Below are 24,986 nucleotides of genomic sequence, written 5' to 3'. Positions count from 1 at the left end.
GATGATTGATGAGATGATTGCTGGACCGACCGACCGACGATGCATCGGGGGTGGGTAGTGTTGGACCGGAGCCGTTGCATTAGTGCTGCTCGATGGACCCGTATTTGCGTCATGTTTGGAGAAAGTGACTAAGTGTTTTGAAGTGTAATCGTAAGTTCCAGTTATGAGCTATCTGTGTTTACGGGGTGAAATTCCGTTCCTAGAAGCGACAGCTTCTTCCGGAGTTTGGAAGAAAGTCAACCTCTTATGGCGGGTACGAAGAGATCGATTATCAGTAAGATTTTGATCAAACTGATAAGCATTGGGAATTCGGTGAAGCATTCTTGTTGAATAGCTTTTGACATTTCAATGAATCAACAGCTTTTACTAGTTAAACAGGAGTGAGCTCGCAAGAAAAGGAGTATCCTTTTAATACTCGGTTATGGTAGAAGAAGCACTAGTAACAGTTAAATAGAAAACTAGACAAATGGGAGTCCTTCAATTTATTAAACCAATTGCAGTGGTTAGGCAGCAGCTAAAAAGCTCATTTAAAATCCATTGCAAATAAACAAATTCAAATACAATTACAAACCCTATTGAATACATTAAATATATTACATACAAATATTGTGTACATCGATTGATTTTTTGACGTCGATAAAGCTCTTAAAGAGCAGCACGATAAACATTAAATATATCTATAAATATTTTGGGTATTCCACAAAAACAAATTAAGAATAGTCATAACATAGCCTTAATGTAATTCTTTTCTAAAAATGTACCATAGACTTATATCAAACCTACAGTGACGGTAAAAAAACAAGACCTCTTTTTTAAGCGATCTATAATTACTGCTTTCTTTTTTTAATCGTTTATCTATAAAGGTTTTGGGTTTTTGAGACCTCACGCATCTTCTTCCTTGGCACTACAATCTCGAAGGGCTTTCTGTGACTTAATTTTACCCGTAGTAAAGTAGTCAGCCCTGCGTACGGGGAGGCGGTCTGGATGGGATTTGAACCCTGGCCCTGCCATGTGAAGACCGGCGCTGCTGTCGCACTTGGACTGGAGTCATTGCTCATTTGTATACGACAAGCCGTTCAAACTTTGTTTGGGATTTGACGGATGTGATCATGCAATCAACCTGTCATCCACCCTTATCCGTCAAATCCCATACAACGTTCGAACGTAAAGTCGTATAGGAGCAACCAATAACACCAGCCATAGTAATATCGGATCATTTTGTTTGGCAAAAGCATCCTTAATATTTTATTATTTAAAATCATTTCAATTATTGAGCAATAAAAAAAGCAAAATTCTTCATAAGCCAAAAAATAGTGTTGCATAAAACAATAAACTTCATAAAAATGAGCAGGACTGTGTTAAACTTTAAAATAGCAAATTTAAATGAATAAAAATTTAGCAGAATTGTGTAATAATATGGCATAATATGTTATGGTATGTTTATTTTAAATAATTTGAATTTAAAAAGCTTACCTCCAATTTTAAACAACGTTAACTTTCTAAAGAACTTAGGTTTATGTTGAACATTTGAAACCAGAATTTTCAATTATTTTTAACTCTATTTTGTAAGCTAGTAAATCCCATAAATCCTTAAACTCTAAAAAATTTTGAAGGTTTTCGTAAGGCACAAATTTAATTTCTTAAAACTGGTAATTAAAAAATACCCCACCAGCGTCAGTTTAGCATTTTGAGCACGAAAGCTCACTGGGACATCCCCGAAGACTGAAGGAAACATTTCCAACCATTAAACACGACCGCTAACGACGACGCAAGCCGGCGACCCACTGGACCGATCCCTGGTCGATTGCTGCGATGGTCGTCCGTTTTCCTAATGATCCGCATCATGGGGTTTCCGAAGAAAACTAACCGCGCGCCTAACGCAAGATGGACGCCCGAGTGGAAAACACCCATAATTCCTAGCCACTTGAAACCCGTGGAGCTCACTGATATTACTTGCCTTCTTTTTTTTCGTCGGTACTTGGTGTCTGTCCGCACCCGAAAAGAATGGCTCCGAGAACACACACACACACGCACATAAACTGAGCCACCAGTGGCTGGTGTCTGTTGGAAGCGGTCAGCCCTAAAATCGAACCGTACATCATCATGATGCCGGTGAAAGGGGGTGTTGGGCAGCATCCGTGTGCGAGTGGTCATTAGAATAAATTTACATTTAACTTCCCTCGAGCGGGACACTGAACTTCGTCCTAGTATTAGGCCTCGAGTGGCCCCCGAAATGCGCCATGAATAGCTCGCTGAAGGTGAAAAACTTTACCGGACCGAGAAAAACTTGCCAAAACCCAGCACGGCCGGACGGCCAAATGAACACAGTGGGCCTCTCGCTAAGCCTCTCATGGGTTGTAGGATGGAAGGCACACACACACAGAAACACGTACACTCTTACCCCAAAACGAAAAGAAACATCCATCGAGAGTAATGAGAGTCTAATGGGCTGCCTGGTGCCCAGCTTCCTTGCGTTTCGAGCACCACAGCACAAGACAAACGGTAGGTCCATGGTAGGCCTGCCTGGAGCCCGAATAAGTAAAGTCGGAAAAAGTAGAGTAGTAATCGTATTATTAGATTGATGATTGCCCAGCACCGGAGCCCTGCAACCCCGCCGGGATGTGCTTTTTGAGGCACTGAAGTGAAGTGGCAAAACTTTTCCACTCCTGGCTGCAGACACCGAAGCATGGCTTAAAAGCATTATGAGTTATTTATGATGAGAGGAAATTGATTCCTTCCTTCGGACGCTCGAGAGCCTCACTCGATCGGTTCGTTGCTTGCTCCGGCCGAAAAAAAAAGTGGCCAACTACTGCAGCAGCGATCCGACGTTCCGTACTGAGCGCAAATGGAAACCCGGAGATTTCTGCTCGATTTCTGCCCTGGAAGCTGACTCTTCATCACTGCTTTACAAGAGCACTGACAAGCAACGGCCGACCCCCCACCCGTCAAATGTGAGCTTCGATGCTCTCGAGCACCGGAGCAGCGCTAGATGGCCAAGTTAAACAGATTGTTTACGGGAAACTCTTTTGACTTAATTGAAATTTATAAAACTTTCCTCCTGCTTCCAGCATCGTCCCTACTATGGCCGAGACCCCCCAAGTATCTCCCCGGGTCTTGCAAGCCTTACGTTTCTGGTAAATGGAATCTTTGAATAAATTAATTTGGAATGCTCAAACTCTCCGCAGTGGTGTTTGCAAATTCCATCGCCCCGTCGGTGAAGCGTCGGGTGGTCAGCTGCAACTATTTAGCTGCAATATTCCAACGTCCCGTGCGCTCACAGCCGTTCTGTCCGCAACAAGCAAATGGTCGAAATTTTGTTATAATTTGTAGACAAAACTCTTTTACGGTCCGTTCCCGGCAATCTTTCGTATCCCGCTGCGGGTACCGCAACACACACACACACTGAGGTTGTTGGTCTGTGCACCCTGCCAAACAAATGACCGGCGACTTGGAAGAGCAAGGTACTTGAGAGCATAATGAAAAACTTGCAAAAACCTGCCTCGAGTGCGCTCTCGATGCAGCTGAGCTTGGCTGTTGTCTCCGGTTCTAATCCGAAATAGTTTTTGTTTTACCATCAGCACCACTTGCCTGGAAAGGTTCGGGATTCTGCCCAGCAGCCCGCAAATATACCTTCGTGGAACTCATTTATTCACCCAACGCTTCCAAATCTGACCAACTATTCATCCGTCCGTCGCCACCACCTTCACGCGCCTCCAACCACTTCTGTATCGCCAGCGGAGCGGAGGGAAAGCTTCGAAACTTTCCGATTATTCTTGATCGCTTTAAAAGCGCACATAAATCGTAAAACTTTTTTTTTGCACCTCACAAAAAGCGGATCGAGTAGTGGGGAATATGAATATTAAATTACACATAATTACTCAAAAGTTTCGTCAAGTTTCATCGTTTCAGTCGAGCGAGGGGACATCAGCTAATAAGTGTAATCAGCAGCTGGGGACTTTGCTTGAAGGAATTGAGGGTTGAGTTTGGGAAGCGGAATACTTTGATCGATAATGTTGGTAATTAGAAAAATAAATTTAATTGTTTTAATCTCAAATGAAAACCAAGAAAAGTTTTATTAACAATAATTTCAAAGTTTTTGTTTTGTTTGCCTAGAGAGAATTCTGTAGTCAGTTTCAGTTATTGATTTCTGCAAAGAAGGATGTGTTTAGGTTAAAAGCTGCTTGAAGTGATGTTGTTGAACGGTTGTTCAACTCACACAAAATGCTTGAAATGCTTTTGTCAGTTCTTCTTCGCATTTGAGCATGGGCGAATCAAAGCACAATGAAATTGAGTAAATGCTTAGCGCTATCAATGTAACGCGGTCATATCAACGGCGGAGTATCTTCCTGGAAACTGGTTATTGGGTGCTGGAAGTATCGACAATTTAGAGAGCCCGAACTCCATGAAAGACTTCGCAAAATGTCTCTCTTCTTCATCTTGGGCTGTGACTTGATTCACCACTCGATCTGAAATTCAGTTTGTTTGAAACTTATGTTTCAGTCAACTGGACTTGATTCCCTTTCGTTTGACTCTCGATTATCAACTGGCTTGACAAGTCCCTACAACAGTTTTGGTGACTCATCTCTTGCAATAATAATATTCTTCTTCCTTGACACTACCAATCTCGAGAGGTCTCGGCGTGACATTGCTGACTTTCTGTGACTTGATTTTACCCGTAGTAAAACAGTCAGCCCTACGTTTGGAAAGGCGGTATCTGAATGGGATTTGAACTACGGTCCTGCCGTGTGAAGAACGGAGCCGTTATCGCCTCTGCCACCGGACCGGCCCGAATACTTATACGCTTATTTCTAATGACAGATAAACGTTTGCAAATGTTTTATTTAAACTTAATTGTAATGAAATGATATACAAAAACTTGGAAGATATTTATAAAACTATTCGTAATCATTATTCTTAATAAAAAATATCATTAAGATATTTACAGTTTACATATTTAAAAGTTCGTTTCTCTGTATTAAACTCTTTCAAATGCCTGCGAAATGCTCGAAATATTTCTGTTTAAGAAAGAAAAGCAACTTGCTCCAAACTCCACCCACCAAGATGCTTATCTCCTCTAACCTTTAATTTGTCAGTAGTTTAGTGAAGGGTCGTAGAACCGCTGCTCTAAAACCGATTATCAACTTTTAGCTCAACAAACACACACATCAGCACCACCACCACAACCACCACCACCACCACCAAACGCTGGCGGTTATTGTTCACAGGTTTTGCTTGACAGGCTGCCGGTTTGCGTCTTGCGTTTTGAGGGCCTGGCTGCTCTATCATTAGGAAAACATAAATGCCGAGCGCGGTCCCGTAATGCATCATCGTCGTCCCATCATTTGTGGGTGTTGCAGGTGGTTAACAAAACAACAGCACCAAGAAGTGGGACGATTTTGAAGTTGAAAAGGTTGTACACGGGGGCACTGTTTTCGTTGCTCCGATTACAAACAGAACCCGGTTAAAGCAATTCCGTAAGGCGTAAGGTTTTGCTAAGCGTTGGGGCAAGCAATCTTTCCACACTTAAAAGACTACCCACGGAAGTGGTTTTTAGTAATGAAGCCCGAGCATTCATTACTGACGGAAGCGCGAGCGACGTTGCCGAGACTTTACCTGGCCGTGTGCCACCCACAAAGGTGTTTAGCATAAGCCTTTTATGCTCGATTTCACACACACACACACGGGAGTGTGTATGTTCACAACAAATCGACGCGCCCAGGATTTGTTTAGCATCAGCTGAACTTCAATCCCCGTGCTTATGGTTGGCACCGTTTGAGCTGCACGATCGTGCACGAAGGAAATAATTATGCCACGGCGAGTTGCAGCTTCAAAGTGCAAACCTACCGACCGAACCGGGGTGCAATCTCACCCCTAAACGTCTAGCACATACCGCCAAACGGGCCCATTCTTCTTATCAGTGATCTCGGGCCGCGCTGAAGACGTACGTACGCGCTCCTATACATTCACTTAAACACGGATGTCTCTATCAGGCGAAAAATGGGATGCGCAGTCAACTGCAGCTGAGACTCACGATTGCAATTGCGGACCCTTTTTGCCCATGAGTTTTTCCTGCCGGTGGTTCGTAGCGGATACACATTTTTCCCCTGCTTTTCCTTTGTGCTGATGTCTCTCGCGCGCTCTCTGCATATGCAAGCACATTTGTCCGCGTTAACGTGAACGGTTGAAGTGGTTTCGGCGAGGCGTTACTTGCATTTGCAGAACGATCTCAGTCGGTTGCGTTCCGTACCTCTTAAACACCCCAACAAACACCCTCCCCCCCCCCCCTCCTCCCAGAAGCATATCTGGTCGTGCAGTGGCATAAAAAGTCATAAAATTAATTCGTGCTTAGTGTCGGGTTATTTCAATCTCTTTTTTTTTTTCGTCCTCTTCTATCGTGCATACGGCAAGAGACCAACGCAAAGCATACGGTAAGAGGGGTTTTAAGGCATCAGATACAGGAACCCTGGTGCAAGTGTCCATGCCTGTGTGTGTGTGAGTGCATGAATATTAGTGTAGAATCTGAGCACAACTACTTGCGACGGTCCAACCCAGCTCTTTCGCTCGAGGGCTACCAGCCGCTGGCCGTAACCGTCAAGTGCATAAGAAATATGCAATAAATTGGTGAGAACGCATAGAGCCACGAAGTGTGCGGGAGGCAAAATCCTAGATTTTCCACCCGATATGCTGAATTACGTACGTAGTCAACCGCACGGCATTACTAAACGTGCCCTCGCGCCATTCGGCTAATGGGTCACGTTAGGAAAAGCGGGGTGGTACGGTCGGATATCAAAGCCATTTTGACCTGAGTAGGGAGCTCCTAAGGGGAAGAATGCTTACGCTGAAGTTGGCTGCGATGGAAGCAACCTGTCAGGGGAGAAAAATTTGAGACGAGTGCAAGAGAGAGAGAGATTTTACTTTTATGTTGTGCACGGGAGCGAAAATCTTATGTCCCGAGGGTGGCTGGCTGGTTTTGGAATAGGGCACACAAATTGCACGGATCACTCGTTGGGGTGTTGGGAATCGTGTCGTGACGTTCTTTTAGTTGCGATTCGCTGGAACTTATACTGTAGCGTTTAATGAGAATTATTCTTTCCTACAAGTGGTTAACTGCTTTGCAGCCGAGTCGATAAATTTTAATTTCTAGAAACTCTCACCTTTTTGCCGGAATAGATTAATTATTGTGAAAAATAAAGGAATTATGAATTTATCTAATTCAAAGGAAAAGTTGGTGAAACCTTCCTGATTGTTGAAACATTAGAGGGTATGATAATGGCTAGTCTTTTTGCTTTTTGTGGCTTTTTTGTCACAGGCTAACTTTATAGCGAAATTAAATCGATAGTTTACACCGTACATAGTTACAGGATGTAATAAATAGATATTTTCATTCCACGTAATGCTTCACTATTTAAACACCCGAAACAGCAATAAAATGTTTGCTGTCATGGAGCCACAGCAACAACAACAAAAAAACTCACCCAATTTGTCATGCATCAATCAACGTAGCAAAGCCGAAAATAGCTCGAGACAGCTTGATTTAACGATATCCCCCCGGTGAAACAGTTCTCCTAAAAAAACATTCAACGCAGCAACTGAACCGACCAGCACAAAGTAACGGTCGTATTTATGCATCGTCCCACCGTCGCGCTTCTGACTTCTGACAATTCTGATTTCGATAATGCGCTGCAATGATAGTGAAGGAGCACAGAACACGGAGCGAAACGATATGCAACAAAGGTTCGTCCGTTTCGAGTGCCATTGTTCGTGCAATCGTAAATGCAAATCGTGGAGCTGTGTGCACACACACACCCAGGGGGTCTGTAAAAACGAGGGCAAGTCTATTTCCATTTGGCATTGGCCTTGCGACTGATTTTCCCGCGAGTGATTCCGCTCGGGGTTGGGACGGGGGTAGAATATTCGAGCGCTTTGTTAACTTCAAGATTGCGCGAGTGAGCCCCAAACGAAGGACAGGAGACTGGAGGCCAATTATACTAACGCTGTACCAACAGCATTTTGCTCCGTACGCGAAAGAGTTGCTTCACGGTGCGGTAAACGTGTACGGCGTTGTTGATCCTTTCGCGATGCCAAGATACTGACTGTGGGGTTTCTGGTTTAAGCGCTTAAAGCCACCACTTTGAAGCCATGAACAGCTTCGAAGCTCGCACTCCACAAACACCCAGGAAAAAGGGGAGCCGAATGGTTTCTCCTTCTCCACAGCAAAACCTAATGCACCCCGATGGCTCGGTTGGGGCTAAAGTAGCGCCTGGTAACGCCAATCGGACGTAGAATTAATTGAATCATTTGAATTTTAATTTGAAATTTAAATTAATTGAAATTGATTGCGAGCCATTGTGGGACAGTTGAACAAAACCAGCTGGTCGCTGTGCGCTCGGACCGAAATGCTCGCACTTGGGAGGGTGGTGGAAATTGAAAGGGGGCCTGATGTGGTGAGCGTCCCTGGCCGGGAGTGCAAGAAGTAGGACACAGGAGAGTACAAGCATCATGCATAACTGCATTTAGTGGATTTGCTAGTTGATTGTACCGGACTGCTGATGTTTGACACAGTGATGCGGTGATGCATTTATCATCATCGTTTCCGGGTCTGGGCCCGGACGGCAAGGCCTTAAAATTCAATGATTCTACAGTAGAAGCAGAAAAAAAATCTCGAACACAAAAAACTATCATTTGATCCCTTTTATTTCGCTTGCCTGTCAGCGTTCGCTGCATCGGGAAGGGATGCTTGCATTTTTTCTACATATAGTAACACAAATTCCCTCATGCGCTGCTCCACACGATCGACGGAACACATGAATTAAAACTAAAACCATCAAATTTGTTAAAGGCAAAAAATAAAAAATAAATGCCAAAAAAAACTCGGATGGGATGCAAAAACCCGTGGCCTTCAATTGCCTTACCAGGGTGACCAGCCGATGCTGCAAGGGGAGAACGGAACAATCGGTCCAAAACAAAATGGCATAAAAAAACCCTTTATGCTAAATCGAATGAAAGCTGACAGGGCTGCCCGCTTAGAAATTTGCTAACTACCACAGAACGGAAAATACCACTCCAAGCCAACAACAGTGGGATAGAGAAAGAGAGAGCGAAAAAATAGGCGAAATTCCACTCCTCCCGAAAAGATCGATTCACATGACGCTAGCATTTTGGATTGCACCGATGCAATGAATCTTTGGACCAGAAGTACCCAATTGTGTGCGCCAAGTTTTTGTTCGCGTTTTTTTTTGTTCTTCTTATGTGTGTGTGTTTGGAATTCGCTTGTTAAGCGAAACTGTAAATGCACGGACTGTATTTGCAAACGAACGGTGCACGGCGTGTGTATGGCCGGCGGGCAGAAATTGGAGCGCAAATAGCATGAATTTAATAAGTGTACTGTAAAATGCAGCGACCGGCAAAACATTGTGTAGGAATGGTAGGTTTGCTTCTAATGCGTGTAAAAATTCTGTTCGCGTGATAGGTTTGTTCATTACATATAGAAGCATACTTGGAACATAGCTTTTCTACAATAAATATTATTAATTTAGTGTGAAAAATTCTTGAAGCTTTTGAATTTATGTTTAGCATTAGTATGAGATAGTTGGAATCATTGTCATTCTTTTATAGTAAGGGTGATTGTTCCTGCTTTTACTTCTATTTGCAAAAATGCTTGATCCCAGACAAGGTAATAATAAGATGGATCTATTAATTCATATTTAAATAATTTTGTTAGGTCAAAATGATTGCACGTCCATGAAAACATCTTCCGTAATTCGCGTAGGCAATCGCTCAATCCTTCGTCATTTGCGGAAAATCTCAGTTCTCATCTTTAAATCCCTTTTATTAAGAACATAGCTTAAAGAATCCTTGTTGGGAATCCCTTTTTGATTTACCCATTCTGTTTTGGCTAACTCCGAAGGGTGAATCGAATCTTTGTTTTAATTAGTGATGGGGAAAAGTGAAGGCTTGTTGGAATTTGAATCTTTACACGGGTGATGAGAGAAATGATGGTTAGACGAAGAGTGAAGCAAGATTTCAGGAATAACCACCCATCTTTTTGTTAAACTGGCCAACTGAACCTCAACCAAGGCTCCACTAAGAATTATGAAATCAGACAACAGTATTATTTGAACCCAATCGTACGGCCCCAGGTATCGGCATGCCCCAGGTTTCAGCCTGCCATTTCTGGCATTCTATGACTTAATTTTACCCGTAGTAAAGAAGTCAGCCCCACGTGCGGGGAGGCGATCTGGATGGAATTTGAACACCGGTCTTGCCATGTGAAGACCGAAGCCGTTATTGCTTCGGCCTGCGGACGGCCCCATTCCCTATAATATCCTGTTAAAAACTCAGTCAAATTATAATCGTATATTAACTGAATCCCAATGGAATTTTAAATCGAGTCCCAAATTTCAACGGAGTCCTGTCTAATCGGATTTAGATCCGTAATGAATCCCTGTCGAATACAAATTGGATTCGAATCCGTTATTGAGGGTGTAAAAAAAAATCAAATTTTCTAATGAATGGATATTTGAATCTTCCGAATCCATAATCTCCCTACACTTGTTTTAATGTATTAGAATCGGAGTAAATTGATTACTGGATCATTGACTTCCTTGTTAATTGCATGGATTTCACCCTTATTTGGAGTTCCCGAAGCCAATTTTTCTCATCTGGTTAAAGAACATTTGTGAGTGTTAAATCGCCCTTTTTGTCTATGACTTGCGATATTTGGTAAAAAAAAAAATTGAATTACAGGGTCTGCTGATGCCACGAAGAGGACTGAATATCTGACTTAACATTATATCACGACGTTTTTATAACAGAAGAGTACTTTACCCAATATCCAGAAGGTGCAAATTAGGAGTTTTGAGATAGGTTCGCGATGTTTGAGCGTTTTTTGGATAATGTTTAGTTCTGATTACAGTGATGACCAGCTCCGCTACTATTTATTTATTTATAATTCCAGTATTACGGCATGACGCCGTATTGTCAACACCGCATGTGTTGACGTCCGCTACTATTAATTGAAGATATTTTTATGATTTACAGGAATCTACAAGTAACAAGATTATACTACATGTTTGCTTAACGGCATGACTTATGTCATGGCTGTCATTTCTGGTTCACTAGTCCTATTGATACTCCGATGTTGGATAGTCAGCACTTACCACGAAGGGACAGTCCGAATGAAATTTGAACCATTTGAACGAGCCACACGGACGGAGAATATATTTTTTCAAAAGTTTCAAAAAGCACTTCAAACTAAAGTTCCATCTGAAAATGATCTAGACATGTTATGATCCTAGCCTTACCCTTTACAACAATTTTTCAATTGTTTCAATTGTTCAATTTTTCAATATGTAAACCGTATACCTGAAATGTCGTATTTCAACCCCAAATCCATCAGATTTATTTTATTAAACTCAATAATATAAAAGCTTGAACTTTCGGTTCCCATACAAGGAGCTGCCATCTGACTGCATTCTCAAAGGATTATCAAATTAGTCAAAACGACCTGAAAAAAAGAACCTTCCAACCAACTCGGCTGAGGGCTCAATTTAAAGACACATGTCAACAAACATGCTTCTACTATCCAAATACAACGCTGGCCGTTTGCTGCTGCTGTACGTAATAAATTCCCAAATGGTGTGGATGTTCGATGATGTCTTTGCACACTATTTGTTGAAGGATGCCCGAATGGGCGATGTCAGTCCTGCGGGAACTGGGAAAGTGATAGGGCTCTTTATGCTATGGTTGTGCGATAAACATGAACCGGTTCAGGGCTGAAATGAATTTTCACTTTATGATGGCCTGTCTGATGGAATGAAGCACACACACACACGAACACTCTTTGTTCAGAAGTTCGAGGGAGTTTCTCTTTTCGTGATTGAAGACATATCCGGATCGTGCTGTCGTGAGTTTCCGTGAGCCCGTGTATGTGGCTGTGTGTATGTGTTGAGGATTGTCTAAAACTTGTGCGTGCCATTCCTGTGTCGTCCTTATCGACACGCACACATGTCCGAGAGTGGTTGGCAGTAGGCTCGGTGAGAGGGGAAATTCGGGTGAAAAATGAAAAACTTCCATACAGCACTATGCGTTATGTGTTTTTCTCGGAAAGACAAGCGCGCAGGCATTCGTGACCGGGGTCAGCCAGGCACCCGGGGGTTGCGGCATGATGGAAAACAGGCCATCCGTTGCCCCGGGAACCACATTTTACCGTAGTGGTTGAAGAAAAATTTGAATAATTGATTATTTATGCCCGTGCCCTCGTGGCCTCGAGGCCCGGTCCCGAACAGGGAGCCCCGGTGTTATGGCTGGTGTGTTGACCAGTTCTGCGGAGTTCTGCACGACTATGCTACCCTGCACGTGAGAAAAGAAGACCGAGCGAGTGTTGGTAGAGTAGCAAAGAAGAAAAACACACTCACACACAGGCTGCCCTTGTTCCCTTCGAGACACATCGACGGCCACATCGCCGAGCTGCTATTTTCCTTTCGGTTATTTACCATTTTATTTGCTTGTTTGGCAACTCTTTCCAGCCAACTTTATCGCCACCACCGTCAGCTGTGGGAGTACCCGCGACAATCGCCGGTTACTAGCAATTGGTTGTTTGTTTTCTGCTGTTTTTTTTTTTGTTTTCGATTTGCTTCCACCATGTTTGCGTTACGGTGTAGGTGATGTGGTCATCGATATTGGTTTGTCACTTGTCGACGAATCTGGGTGACCAAAACGGATTTCACCCACTGTCGCTTGCACTCGTTTACCCTTTTCATATGCTAAAGGGAGCGTTTGGATGCTTTTCCTCACGAAAAGTCTGTTATTTAATTACTTACATTTCACTAACAAGAAACGGTGCGCCAGTGGTCTTGTAATTGATTGTCATTTTTGTTTTTGTTTTCCGTGCTCTTTTGCGAAAGCACAAAAGCCAATGAAATGAATGTCACACGAAAATGGGGACGGACTTTGATGGAAATTGGTGAACAATCCCTTATTCTTTAGGAGTTTAATTTAATTAAGATGCAAAGGGTAAAAGCAAGTAACAAGTGAATCTTTTCTTCCGACGAAAATAAAATTATGTTTGATCGTGTATTTTGAAGGAGAATATGTCTGAGGAAAACTCATCATGTAAACAAGTTTCTTCTTCTTCTTCGGTGCACTACAACCTCGAAAGGTCTTGGCCTGCCATTTCTGGCTTTCTGTGACTGGTTTACCCGTAGCAAAGTAGTCCTGCGTACGGGGAGGTGGTTGGGATGGGATTTGAACCCCGGTCCTGCCGTATGATGACCGGTGCCGCTGTCGCCTCGGCCACCGAACCGCCCCACAAATAACAAGTTTATAATGTTTAAAAATATATCCTGAATTATTTATTGCTTTGTTTGTTTAGAAGTTTATTTTTAAAATCTCTTTTTCAGGAGACCTAAGTAAAAAGCCAGATTAACTGAACTTAAAATGTCATGACGCTGCTGTTAAACAGTTGCGATCGATCAAGAGTCTTGAGTCTTGACTTTGAAACGTTTACAATGTTCTTTTGCAAACGGTTTTCAGAGCTGCTTTGGCTTTCCATAGTCAAGAGTCTACCGTTTTTGCTTTCCTCGAGTAGAGTTTCTATAGAATCTGGATTATCAGTCCTACCTACGAAAAGAAAGTTGAGATCTGCAGTTCAATAAATCTAGTCCTGTGAAGACCTACGTAGCAATCGTCACTGCCACTCCATAAGTCCAGTTACTAACTCCAGTCTTCAGATATTCGCAAGGCTTTTTTAACCTAGAAAGTACTCCCCGATAACTTAGCAATAATAAATGCCGGTTGTTTAAGCCAAAAAAATAATCCAAAGCCTCGTCCGAACTGCGGAAAGTTGTCCGGACTAACATTTAAGTTACGGTTAAATTAAGTTAATGGAACCAGAAAAGAGCGTACTTCTTCTTGGGTTTGTAATGCTAAATCAAATTGAATTAAGGAGCAACTTTGTTCGTTTATAGGCAATTTTTGTAGCTTGGACGATCTTGGGAAACTATCGTCCAATGTTTCTTTCTGGTTTTCCCATATATTATTGTAGAGACCGTTCTCTACGGTCAATTATGTTGATAAATTATCGGATACTACATCCACACGTTGATCTTCACTGGGGTGCTCGACACGGCTTTGTCAAAACTTACGATGTCGTGGCCATTTGACACATAAGCGTCATTTCTCCATCTCAGATAGAGTCTACTCACGGGCAGGATTGTCCAGAGCCATACTAATGACATAACTTATGCAAAGTTTAGGCTTTTCTATGGTCTCTTCACTCCAATGAATGTTTACAAATGCCTTTAACGAAGCATTAATTATTGTATCGCTCATACTAAACTCAGTTTTTATTGCAGTATGCTTATTATTGTGCTGTAAAATAATTAGAACTTTTACTTACTAATTAATATAATTAACCTTCTTTATCTGATTTTCTAGATGCTATATTTGTACCTCATTTGTCCCAAAGAAGGGCAGCAAAAAGGCCGATACAGTTCAAGCCAAACCTGTCCATTTTTATATGACTCGTGGAAGAGAGATCAAAGCGCTGGATGAACTAGCAAACATGACGCAAAAATGCATAATTGATGGTTTTGATTCCTGACTTACGTACATGCTTCTGCTTGAATCTCCTTCCCCCAAAACCTTCTTATTTTGCTTGAAGTAAAGCGTATCTTATAACAGGAAAAGCCTGTCCCGGAAAACAAGATAAGATAAATACGGTGGCCCGATGGTGGTGTGCGTCAAACGGATTGAATGGTGTCACGAGTAACCGCCCACAAAGCTTTCCCAACCCCACAGTGTGACGCTGATTAATGGCGTGGTACCATGGTACCGGAGCGCCAGCCGGATAGTATCCGGCGCCAGCGTCTTCAGCCGTCACATTAATGACAGGGTTTTGACAACTTTCGACAAAACAGGGGACAGCCAATTAAAGCGCCTTCTGATAAGCGTGATGTCGTCGAGTGAGTGAGCCACGTTCGCTGGCCGACTGCTTCGTGTGCGTGCTCCTGCGTCCGGGTAAAACACCAAAAAAAAACCGGGAACATCATTCAAACGTGATGAATGTTGATGAAACCGAAAATGACACGAAGATGTTTTCGGTTCGGCACGCGTTTTTGTCGCCCCGTTGCGTCGTGGGAAGGGCTTTAATTAGGACAATAAAAGTCATTAGACATCGCTGGAAGCTCCACAGTGTGGGGTGGGCTAAAAGGATGGACGCTATTGCGTGTGTGCGTTTCGGCAGGGAAATTGTACGCAAAATGAGCATCCACACACACACACACGCGAGCTCGTCTTTACATGGGCTCTTCAACACACACGCCATAAAGTGACTATGTTGCTGCTCCAGCATGCTGATGGCGTTGTGTTTTCGCTTTCGTTTATCACGAACACGTCCGGCTGGAGTAGTTTAACCGGTATAATGCTTCCCTTCCCTGACGTGCCATCTCCATAGGATGTTCAACTTTTCAACGCTACAGTCCAGCCCCAAGGCATGCAGGAACTTTGCATGCCCGTAAAAATCCGGCTTCATTTACCGACTTCAACCAAACGCTCATATTTGCTTTACTGTTTACGCTAGTTTAATGTTTCTCACTAACTCATCACATTTGTTTTTCTTTTCTCGCTTTTCTTCCCCGTACAGGTTACACACAGACAACAGAAGGACGGGAGGCCGTGAGAAGGTTGAGTGACCGTGTTATGAAATGTTGCCCACTGACCGTATAATGTTTGCGCTTCGCTTCCGGGCAGGCGATATTAAATGTTTCAAAAGTGTAAGCTAACGGTCGTGCGTGTAACAACACGGCGATGGTGAACCAGGTGACGGGACGGTAATCATAACGGACGATAAGCCGATGCCGATGTGGGGTGGAGAAAGGGCGTGGGAAGAAGAGGAAAATTAATTTTTGCGCCTGAGTAATGGTAACTTTTTTCAATATCTTTGCCCCGCGAGATGGTTTGCGGCTCAGCAGATCCCCGTGGTGGGTAATGGGAAAATCGTAAAGCATGCTTATAACTTCTTCACAACCCGACGGTTGCCCAGCAGAACTCCTTTCGCGGAAGGTGTGAAAGCTTTCGTTTGCACCTCTATAAGTCACATCCAATACGGACCACGTTCGCGGCGGCACTCGGAGCCACGTCGCGTAAAGTGAGCACAAATTGAATGGATGCTTTTGGACAGGGACAGGATGCACCAACCGGCTGGATGACATTGGTCCGATGGCACGTTTGGTGAAACGATAGTGAAGAAGAGTGCTGTTTTCGTTGTGTGCGAACTTGGTAACGGTTTTGCGGAAGCTGCTGAAAATTGTGTCAGCAGTAAAACATACAGGGAAACAAGAAGTGATGTGTGTTTGAAAATTGAAATCATAATAAATTTGGTGAAACAGCCAAGACAAACAGGACAACGACCTGTTTCTGAAGTGGAAGACACGGTAAGGAGGAATCGGTGTTCGGAACGTGGAATTGTTTGGTAGAAGTGAAAATAGTCGACACAAATCAGGAAGAATGATGCTGGAGCTTAAGCTGATTCTACTCTGCCTGCCCTCGATCCTGCTCGCCACAACGCTCGACTCAGGTGAGTGATGATTGAGTTAAAATTTTATGATTTAAATAATATCTTTTCGCTCGAGAATTCTCACCATTCTCAATGAATAAAAATAATGCTGAATCTGTGAAACGAACCGTATTATTTCACTTTTATATCAACAACTTTTTGGGTTTGGTCCTGCTCTTTGACCAAACACAGAAATGTTCTCTAGAAATATCGGAACAATAACTGCAAGTGATCTTCTGAAAAAACAGTCCACATTGATAAATCAATCTTTTTGCTTGTCACGGTGAAAATCGCTAGATGGTCTGTTCGAAAGCTTTGATACCTCCGTAATATTTCAGACCAAAATCCAAATGATTTGTGAGTCATTTAATTGCTATGGTACTAGTCTACGGTACAAGTATGTGCGGGCCAGATGCGGCAGCGGCACTAGTCTTCAAACGGCAGGATCAAAGTCCAAATCTCATTTGGGCCGTCCTTCAAAAGAGTGAACTGAGTAACTAACTATGCGGTATAAGTAAGTCTATTAAGCCAGGAATGGCAGACATGATCTATGAAAGGTCGCTAGGCAAAGAAAGAAGAAGAAGACTAGTCCACAAAAATAAAGTTTATCCGACTGGCACCTGCTTTACACACTAGTACAATACTTCAGTAAACTTGAACCTGTTACGTTAGAGTTTGGGATAGGAAGATATGCATATTATGATTGAAAGTTTGTAGCACGGATTAATTAAATCTTCAGCAGTACGAACAGGCTATGTCAGGTAACTGATTTCAATCGACTTAGGTGTTAACTGTTGAGCTTTCAAATGGATTTATTATCTTAGTGTTGTAACAGAACTCTTATAATAAATCAATCAACCTTGTGAAAGCGTTGATGTTTTATTTTTATTTTTTGCTTTTCTCCCAAATCGTTACCGATTGTGCTGTTTGATATTAGGGAAGAGATTTATTACAAAACTACCTGTATGTATAAACATCCAACGATTTGAAGGCCCCTGGGTTCTGAACGGTTCTGAAAGCTCGGCACGGGGTTTAGCAAATCGATTATCGGTCAATTGGTTTATTTTTCAACTATTGAGCTCAGGGGTAAGCTTGAACACATCCTTTCAAAAACTCTCATAAATAAACATTTTAAAACATTTAAGGCATATTTATAATCTGCATATTAATAATATCTTGGTGAGGCCATATTGTCTTGTTTGAAACAAAAAATGTCTTGCATTCAATTAAATATAAAAAATAAATATAAACATCGCTCGAATTACTCTTATTCAGTCATCTTAACAGACAAAACTTAACGAGTGAAATAGTTAATTTAATTTAATTTTAAATTTCAAATTAACCGTACCACACAAGGCCTCTTTGAATCCAGAGTCATATAAACCTCTTAACAACTATTCCGACGAACAGTTTTTATTACTCTTCTTTGTTTTGGCCTAACGACCGCTAAGGTCACACCAGACTTATTGATACCATCGCATTGTTGCTCACTATAGGGGAACGGTCCGAATGAGTTTTAAACCCAGGTCCTACCGTGTGAAGACCGGTGCCGCTGAGGCATCTAATGGCCGCGCATGGTTCTTATACAGCAAAAAAGGGCAGCAAATGATACATACTCGTACTAAGGGATCAATGCACTGAATTAGGTATGAGTCGAGTATTGGTGATCGTGTAAGGAATTTAACCAAATGAAACTAATCCATTGAATGAAAGAACTCCAGTTAAGCATCTACATTACTGTCACTAAATCAATAAACTTTTCTATTTAGGTCCAGAACAAAACTAGTAAAACCTCTTAGTTAAAAGAAACGAGCAACAATTTTCCAATCCCTCCATTTCATGGGATTGCTTTTCCCACGTCTAATCCACCTCGAACGGCTATTTCCATCAAACTGCCTTAACTTCGCCATGTAACACGCCCCTATGCATCGAACGCAAAGCAAAAAAAATACTCATATACAATACCCTACTGGCTGTTAGTAGTAGTGCACTGTCATCACACCATTGTGCCCGGCAGCACCCCAAAAAACCCTACATCAATAATCCTCTGTACGTGACTCACGCTTAAACATTTGTCTGATGCTACCATCCTTACATTGCAATCCCAAGCATGCTGCATCCGCCCGCAAAACAGCTGCCATATTGTTTTCTAGCAAACAAACAAAACAAAATGGAAACGCAGAGGAAACAACAAAAAAACCCCTCTAGCATCATACTTTATCTCGTGCCAGGGATTTGTGGCACGGCCGATGCCCATCCGGGCCGTACCGAAAAAAAAGGGAAAACAACACACACCGTCAAGTGGGTGATACATAATCACTTCAATTAGCTCCTAAAATACTACCTCATCCGTGAGCTTTCCGTCGCGTTCCGGCATTGTAGGGTGTACTGTCTGTCTTCCGGCGGATCAGCCCGATAGGATCATGGCTAGGATTTTTTTCCTCTGTGTTTTGGCGAGACGTTCTATCCAAGTCTCTCTCACTCTCTCGCTCTCTTTAGAGCTCCTTACCCTCGGAGTCCTCGGGCCTTGAATATCCATGTACACGGTCAGCCCGCCTGCGGATATCCGCACCAAGGACACGTGTCCGGTCCAATTCCGCTTTCCCGATGGCGGCGGTCAACGGTAGGGAAAGTTTCGAGACTGTTGATTTTTCCATCCATTTCACATTCTACGGGCAGCCTGGGATCCCGCGCAATCGTTCAACCTATTTTTTAGGGGGGACGAGAGAACCATGGCAAGATCGTTCCGGAACGATATTTTACATCAAGATTAATTGCTCCGGCTCTGGGTACAAATAAAAAAAAATGGCGAAACGACCCAAAACGATGCGCGAGACCCGTTTGCACGAGTGGTCCAGTAATTGCACAACAAGCCCTGCGCGTACACGAGATGGGTCGGGGCACATTTTCAGAGCACTCGCAATATCGTTGGAGGAGGACCTGATTTGGTTGGAGAAAGGTTTCGAAGAGTTTCCCGTTTGTAGCCAGGTTGAAATATTTCCGTCCCGATCGGTTCGAAACTGGGCTGGCGCCTTTGGCGTGGCGGAAGCTTCCGTTTATGTTACTCACGAGCATTGCGGATGGATGCGCACGTTAGGTTCGTGCCTGTACAGACCAGCAGCGCCGTCGAAGAAGTCCATTAGTCATTCGATAGGACTTCCATTTTTTTACTTCACCGCACACGGATCCTCTGCACCGAGCGCTGTGCCGTCCAAAACACCCGGCTCCATTATCGAGACGGAAATCGATAACGTATCGTAGCGCGTCACGTGACGATGAATCTATCCACTCGGAGAGCTATTGAGGAACGCTTTCTCTTCCAAGAAGAATGTGGTGGAGTGAAAACGTGAACGTGTGTGTGTGTGTGTTAAAAAAAGAATTATATTCAAAGCTTGAAATAGGTCGTTAGTAGCAGCAACGATTCGACAGGACACGAAATGAAGCATGCAGCATGCAAACGCTCCACCAACTAGCGAAGGATGACACCGGACGTGCATACTTACATGCACACGTGCTCGTCCTTTTCGTCCTTTTCCGTACGACACACACGCCCGGTGTGAGTGCTCACTAGCACTAGCCCAACTGGCTCATTCTCGCCCACAGTTTCCCGACCGGTGGTGGTCCGTGCTGTATCAATTTAAAATCTCTTTTTAAAGCAAAGTCACGTTTCGGGACATGCTATCGCTTCGGCACATCGTTTTGTGGCGAGTGTGATAGGGGAGAAGTCGGCATTATAGGGGGGCATTGTGAGAGGAGCAGGGAAGGACCTTATCCTTCCATCCCAAGTTTCGCGCTACGGTTGTGTTGGACGGTGGCTAATGGGAGCATGGAGCTAGAAGTAGTGGAAAATATGAACCATTCCCGTTCTCGGATTGTTGAGGTTGAAATGAAAGGATTCAAGGGGGTTTGTTTTTTGCTCCCTGGATATGGGAATGACTTAAGCCGCCGTGCCGGAGGTTTGAAATTGGGGAATTTATAAATCTCTATCGAAAACCGAAACCGGTACATGATATGAATATTTGCTTTGAAGATAATCTGCCACCGGGGTCGTTTACCAACCCCAGCTACGGAGTTTTACCCGGACCACCGGGTAACGTAATGGTGAAACTAATTTGAGATCTTCCCTCGAAGATTACCGAACCCGGGGATGTACACCCCAACCCATTTTCTCAACCATTTGTATCTTTTGCGAGCAAATTTTCCTTCTTGCTCCCTTTTCCCTCCCCACCGTAAGCAAATGCATTCAGATGACCCAAAATTTACATAATTAAACTCCTCCGATGCACCACGATGGCTCACCATCTCAGTAGGGGTTGCCTGCACCACCGAAAACTCTCCAACCAGGGCGTTGACGTTGGGGGAGTTTTAATTATTTTAAGAAATTCTTTGTGCACTTAGACACAGTCAGAGCCTTTTCAGCTTACGGGGAGAACACACACACACACATTTGCATTCGGTTTGTTGGGAGGGATGGAACGGAGGGATGAATTAAACAGAATCGTTGTATGCACTGGCACACCGCCGATGCTGGGAAGCCATAAATCAGCATAAGGATGTGTTTGAGAATGAGATAAAGGCCGAGCAAATAATGGCAATGGGAAGGAATATTTGGAGAAATGAGTTTTAGCGATTTTTTTTACTGTTCGGATGTGTTTGGTTCAACCAATCAATTTGAGACTGATTGTTTGCAAATAGACACAAATACATTGCGGCTATGATTGTGAGTGTTAAGGAATATGTTTGATCAACGTTATCATGCTGTTGTTGTTTTACGGAGATAGTATTTTACTCTCAAAAGTTTGATAAACAACATTTGGTGCTGTTTTGGTGCCAATATTGGTGCTGTTTAACATTAAAACTTTATATAGACTCAACCAAGCTAGTATTTTCAACTGAAATTTGTTTCATGATAAAGGTCTTTGATTGCTATAAAAATCTCAGAAGATTTCTTACAATCTGGCTCTCTGCTCATTTTCTTCGTGGATCCTTGGGACTGCAACATTTAAAGGTTAGATTTTACCCTTGCCTAGTCGCAGGCTTTTGCTGGCGCAACTAGTTGATTGAATGTTTGTACAACCAATCAATAAGTGTTCCTTGCTAAAGATAAAGTAAGACACATGTTGTTGCAAGTTTCTGGATCTGCACGAGCTTTTTAATATTATTGTTATCCTAATTTCCTATCCTTAATGGCTTCCTTGGCTTAATTATGCTCGTACCTGATAAGTCATTCCAACGTTCGGACAGACGGTTCGGATTGGATGCCAAATCTTGGAGTTTTGATGCATTAGTATGATGTGTGTACATTATTTTAACATTTTTACATTAAGCCTCAACCTTCTTCACGATAGCCTTTTCGTTTAGTAGAGCCACTCGTGGATCTTGAGCCTCTAAGTACTCAGATTAAGAGCTGGGATTCTCTCTCGTTCTCTGAAGAACGTTATAAATATAAGAATTCATCTTCTTCTTCGGTGGCACTACAACCTCGAAAGGTCTTGGCCTGCCATTTCTGGCTCTCTGTGACTGGTTTTACCCGTAGCAAAGTAGTCAGTCCTGCGTACGGGGAGGCGGTTGGGATGGGATTTGAACCCCAGTCCTGCCATAACAAGACCGGCGCCGCTCTCGCCTCGACCACCGAACCGCTCCAAAAAATAATATAAGAAATAAAATGTATGAATTAAGTGTAATAAAAACTATCTTACTGGTATAGACCCAAGCGGCAAAGAAGCTGAAACTAACACAAAGCTACAGAAGGTATCCGAAGAGAGAATACTTATCCGAAGCTTTAAGCGATTTAACAGCATCAAATGTTCTAGGTATAAACCATTCTGCGAAGTCACAGCAACAAAAGACTTTGTTCTCTGTTCATTGTAGCTATTCTGAATATTTAATTCTTCTCAGCTCGTTTTTTAAAGTTTAAACCTAATTTTTTAAATGATCTTACAGTTATGTAAAGGACTGTAGAGTATGATAATATGATGCTTCTCCGTAGCATAGCCGTTCCATTTTTTACGAAATATATCTATATGTCATCAACCATTGACTAAAGAAATGTTGCTTTTTATTAAAATTTATTTGCGTGATAAAAATCCTTCAGCCTTAAGCAAATATATGCGAACAAATCTCAATTACAAGCCACGGCTTACGTATTACTTATTTACACCAAACAACCTTGTTGATGCATCAAAAGCTCGCCTCAAGAAGCTTTTACATTGCTTTTGAACAGTGTTACCACCGTACGTCCTTGTAGCGCCACCAGCATTAATACCATTACCTTGCGCAAAAGGGACTTCTTGAGCCGAAGATCAATCACATGGACGGGCTGCCGAAAACCATGCCGCACTCCATCGTACACACCTTCGCCCAGATTCGGAGCCGCTCGTGTACGCTTCGAGATCTAATCGAAAGCGTATTACAATTCGCCGCATTAGCCCGTAATTGCCCATCGACAACGGTTTCATTATTTTCCATTATGAGGCTTTGCTGAGCTGCAAAAAGAAGAAGCTGAAATTGGAGCAGAAAAAAGACGAGAACCAAACACTGCCAAAACTGGGATCCTTATAACTGGCACGACGTCGCCGTTTTGGGTTGTGTGCTATCGAAACGGAATCGACTCGCAAAGTAACGCTTCTTACGCTCTAAAAGACGAGGGAAAGAATCAGATGGAGGGAAGCGTCAAGGGAAGCCAATCCTTGGATACGGTTGCGAGGCTGGAGCGCTCGAAGGGTTCTCTAGGCAATCCGTGTGTATGATGGCATCGGTATCTAAATCCAGACAGCTGTCATGTTTCCTACCGGTGTTTGAGCAGTGTTAGCACACTGTTCCGTCGTCGACAGTAGATGCTTGCGCACGTGTTGCGGGACGGGGATTCTGTAGGCATCGTTAGCACTGCCAAAAACCCCAGCTTAAAACCCTTCCTCCCTTTAACCTCACCCCTTCGAGAGAGTGTGTTAGAGCCACCGGGACGAGATGCAAATTAGCGTTGACAATTTACTTAACTTTCTCGTCAGGCACGCACACACACACATCCACACTGCACGGTGGCAGTATGCGGTAGCTTATGCGGATGGCTTTTCCGGCCGATGTGACTTTGTAGCTGCATTATTTCATTTCACTTTTCTTCCCTTTTACACGCACATGCAGATGCCGGTTGACAATTGTCGAAAAGCGATACCAGAGCCCCGAATGGTTATGTGAAGCGACGAGAAGGTTAGATGTGAGCCTGTACCGAATGTGACTGACTCTCTTGAATAAAACAGTGACCGGTCGGCCCGGATGCGAGCGTGCTCGAGCAGGCGAATTGCAAATCGATTCGAAAAGCGTGTGCCAAACGCCAGTACAACAACAGTACAGTATGTCTGGGCTGTGTGTGTGTGTGTGTGTGTGTGTGGAACGCCGGCACTCCACTGAAGTAATAACAGCCGCACTGTCGCACACTCAGCCACCACTCAGCTCAGTTCCCAAAGGATGCGGCTTTCTCGGGTGAAAGTGTGTGCCGCGTGTACGCCGAGCATAAATTAACATAATTTTATAATCAATGGCGAATAAATGCGCCAAGCCGTCCAGCCACGTTCCCTTCGCTGGGCGGCTGCGTTTTACACTGTGGTGGTCTGTGCAAAGTAAGCAGTATTTTGCAAACCCCCATTTCCCGTTCTCGTGATCGGCTGTGCCTGGTGGCAGTCGTACAGAATGGTGAGCGCTCCAAGTGCCACACAGTGTAGTAACAAGCGTGTGAACAGGAAAAAACGATGTAGCGACCACGGGAGCACGGGAAAAGATGTAGAAAAAGGCTAGGCCAGAGCATAGGATAAACCGTAAAAAACATGTTGTTTCACGCTACAACAACATGCTTATGGAAAGCTGTACAGTGATCGATGTACAGTCGTCTGCGCTAGGCAAGCTTGGTCGTGTTTTGATAGAATCTTCGCTTTGCGCTTGAAGCTTTCGTTGAGTATTTGATTGACTTTGTGCTGCTTTACAATATATTATCATACCGTTTTGGTTTTGGTGGTTAACATTTTGGAGTAATAAGTAGAAATAAACAATGAAAATAAAAAATTAGATTAAATAATCATACTGCCACTAGACTCGATCAGTATAATATAACTTGGACGATGTTTCCTGCTCTCTAAAACATGAATGAACAAACAAAAGAAACTCTGTACAATTGAACTAACGATAGAACAAAACGGCTGTCAACCGAATAACATAACGAGTGTTTTTTATGTTAATTATTCTGTGGATTCCGTAAAACCACGCTTACCGTTTAAATTATCTTATAATTCGGTATGAGTCTGGACGCATATTATTTGAACCTTTCTCGGTGTTCTCTTGGCTTTTTTAGTAAATATAATTTTTTCAGGGACAATCAAGCTTATCGACTTTAAGTTATTTCCTTCTTGTCTTTACGGTTCATTTACATTATTAATGGGAG

The 24,986-nt window shown here is 43.1% G+C and overlaps 1 protein-coding gene across 4 annotated transcripts in view; it reads left to right on the top strand.

Annotated features, from left to right (window-relative positions):
- LOC118509487 (zwei Ig domain protein zig-8) overlaps nt 1-24,986 on the top strand; it is a 239,003-nt gene that overhangs the window by 48,555 nt on the left and 165,462 nt on the right. For all 4 annotated transcript variants that reach the window (XM_036050141.1, XM_036050139.1, XM_036050142.1 and 1 more), the window contains one exon: nt 15,644-16,576. In XM_036050141.1, the coding sequence (XP_035906034.1) occupies nt 16,507-16,576 (70 nt within the window). In that variant the 5' untranslated portion in view covers nt 15,644-16,506. The remainder of the gene's footprint in view (nt 1-15,643; nt 16,577-24,986) is intronic.

Source organism: Anopheles stephensi, chromosome 3 (assembly GCF_013141755.1).
Source record: "Anopheles stephensi strain Indian chromosome 3, UCI_ANSTEP_V1.0, whole genome shotgun sequence".
Taxonomy (NCBI): Eukaryota; Metazoa; Arthropoda; class Insecta; order Diptera; family Culicidae; genus Anopheles; species Anopheles stephensi.
The sequence above is the reverse complement of the archived record's forward strand: the minus strand, read 5'-3'. Positions and strand labels throughout refer to the sequence as shown.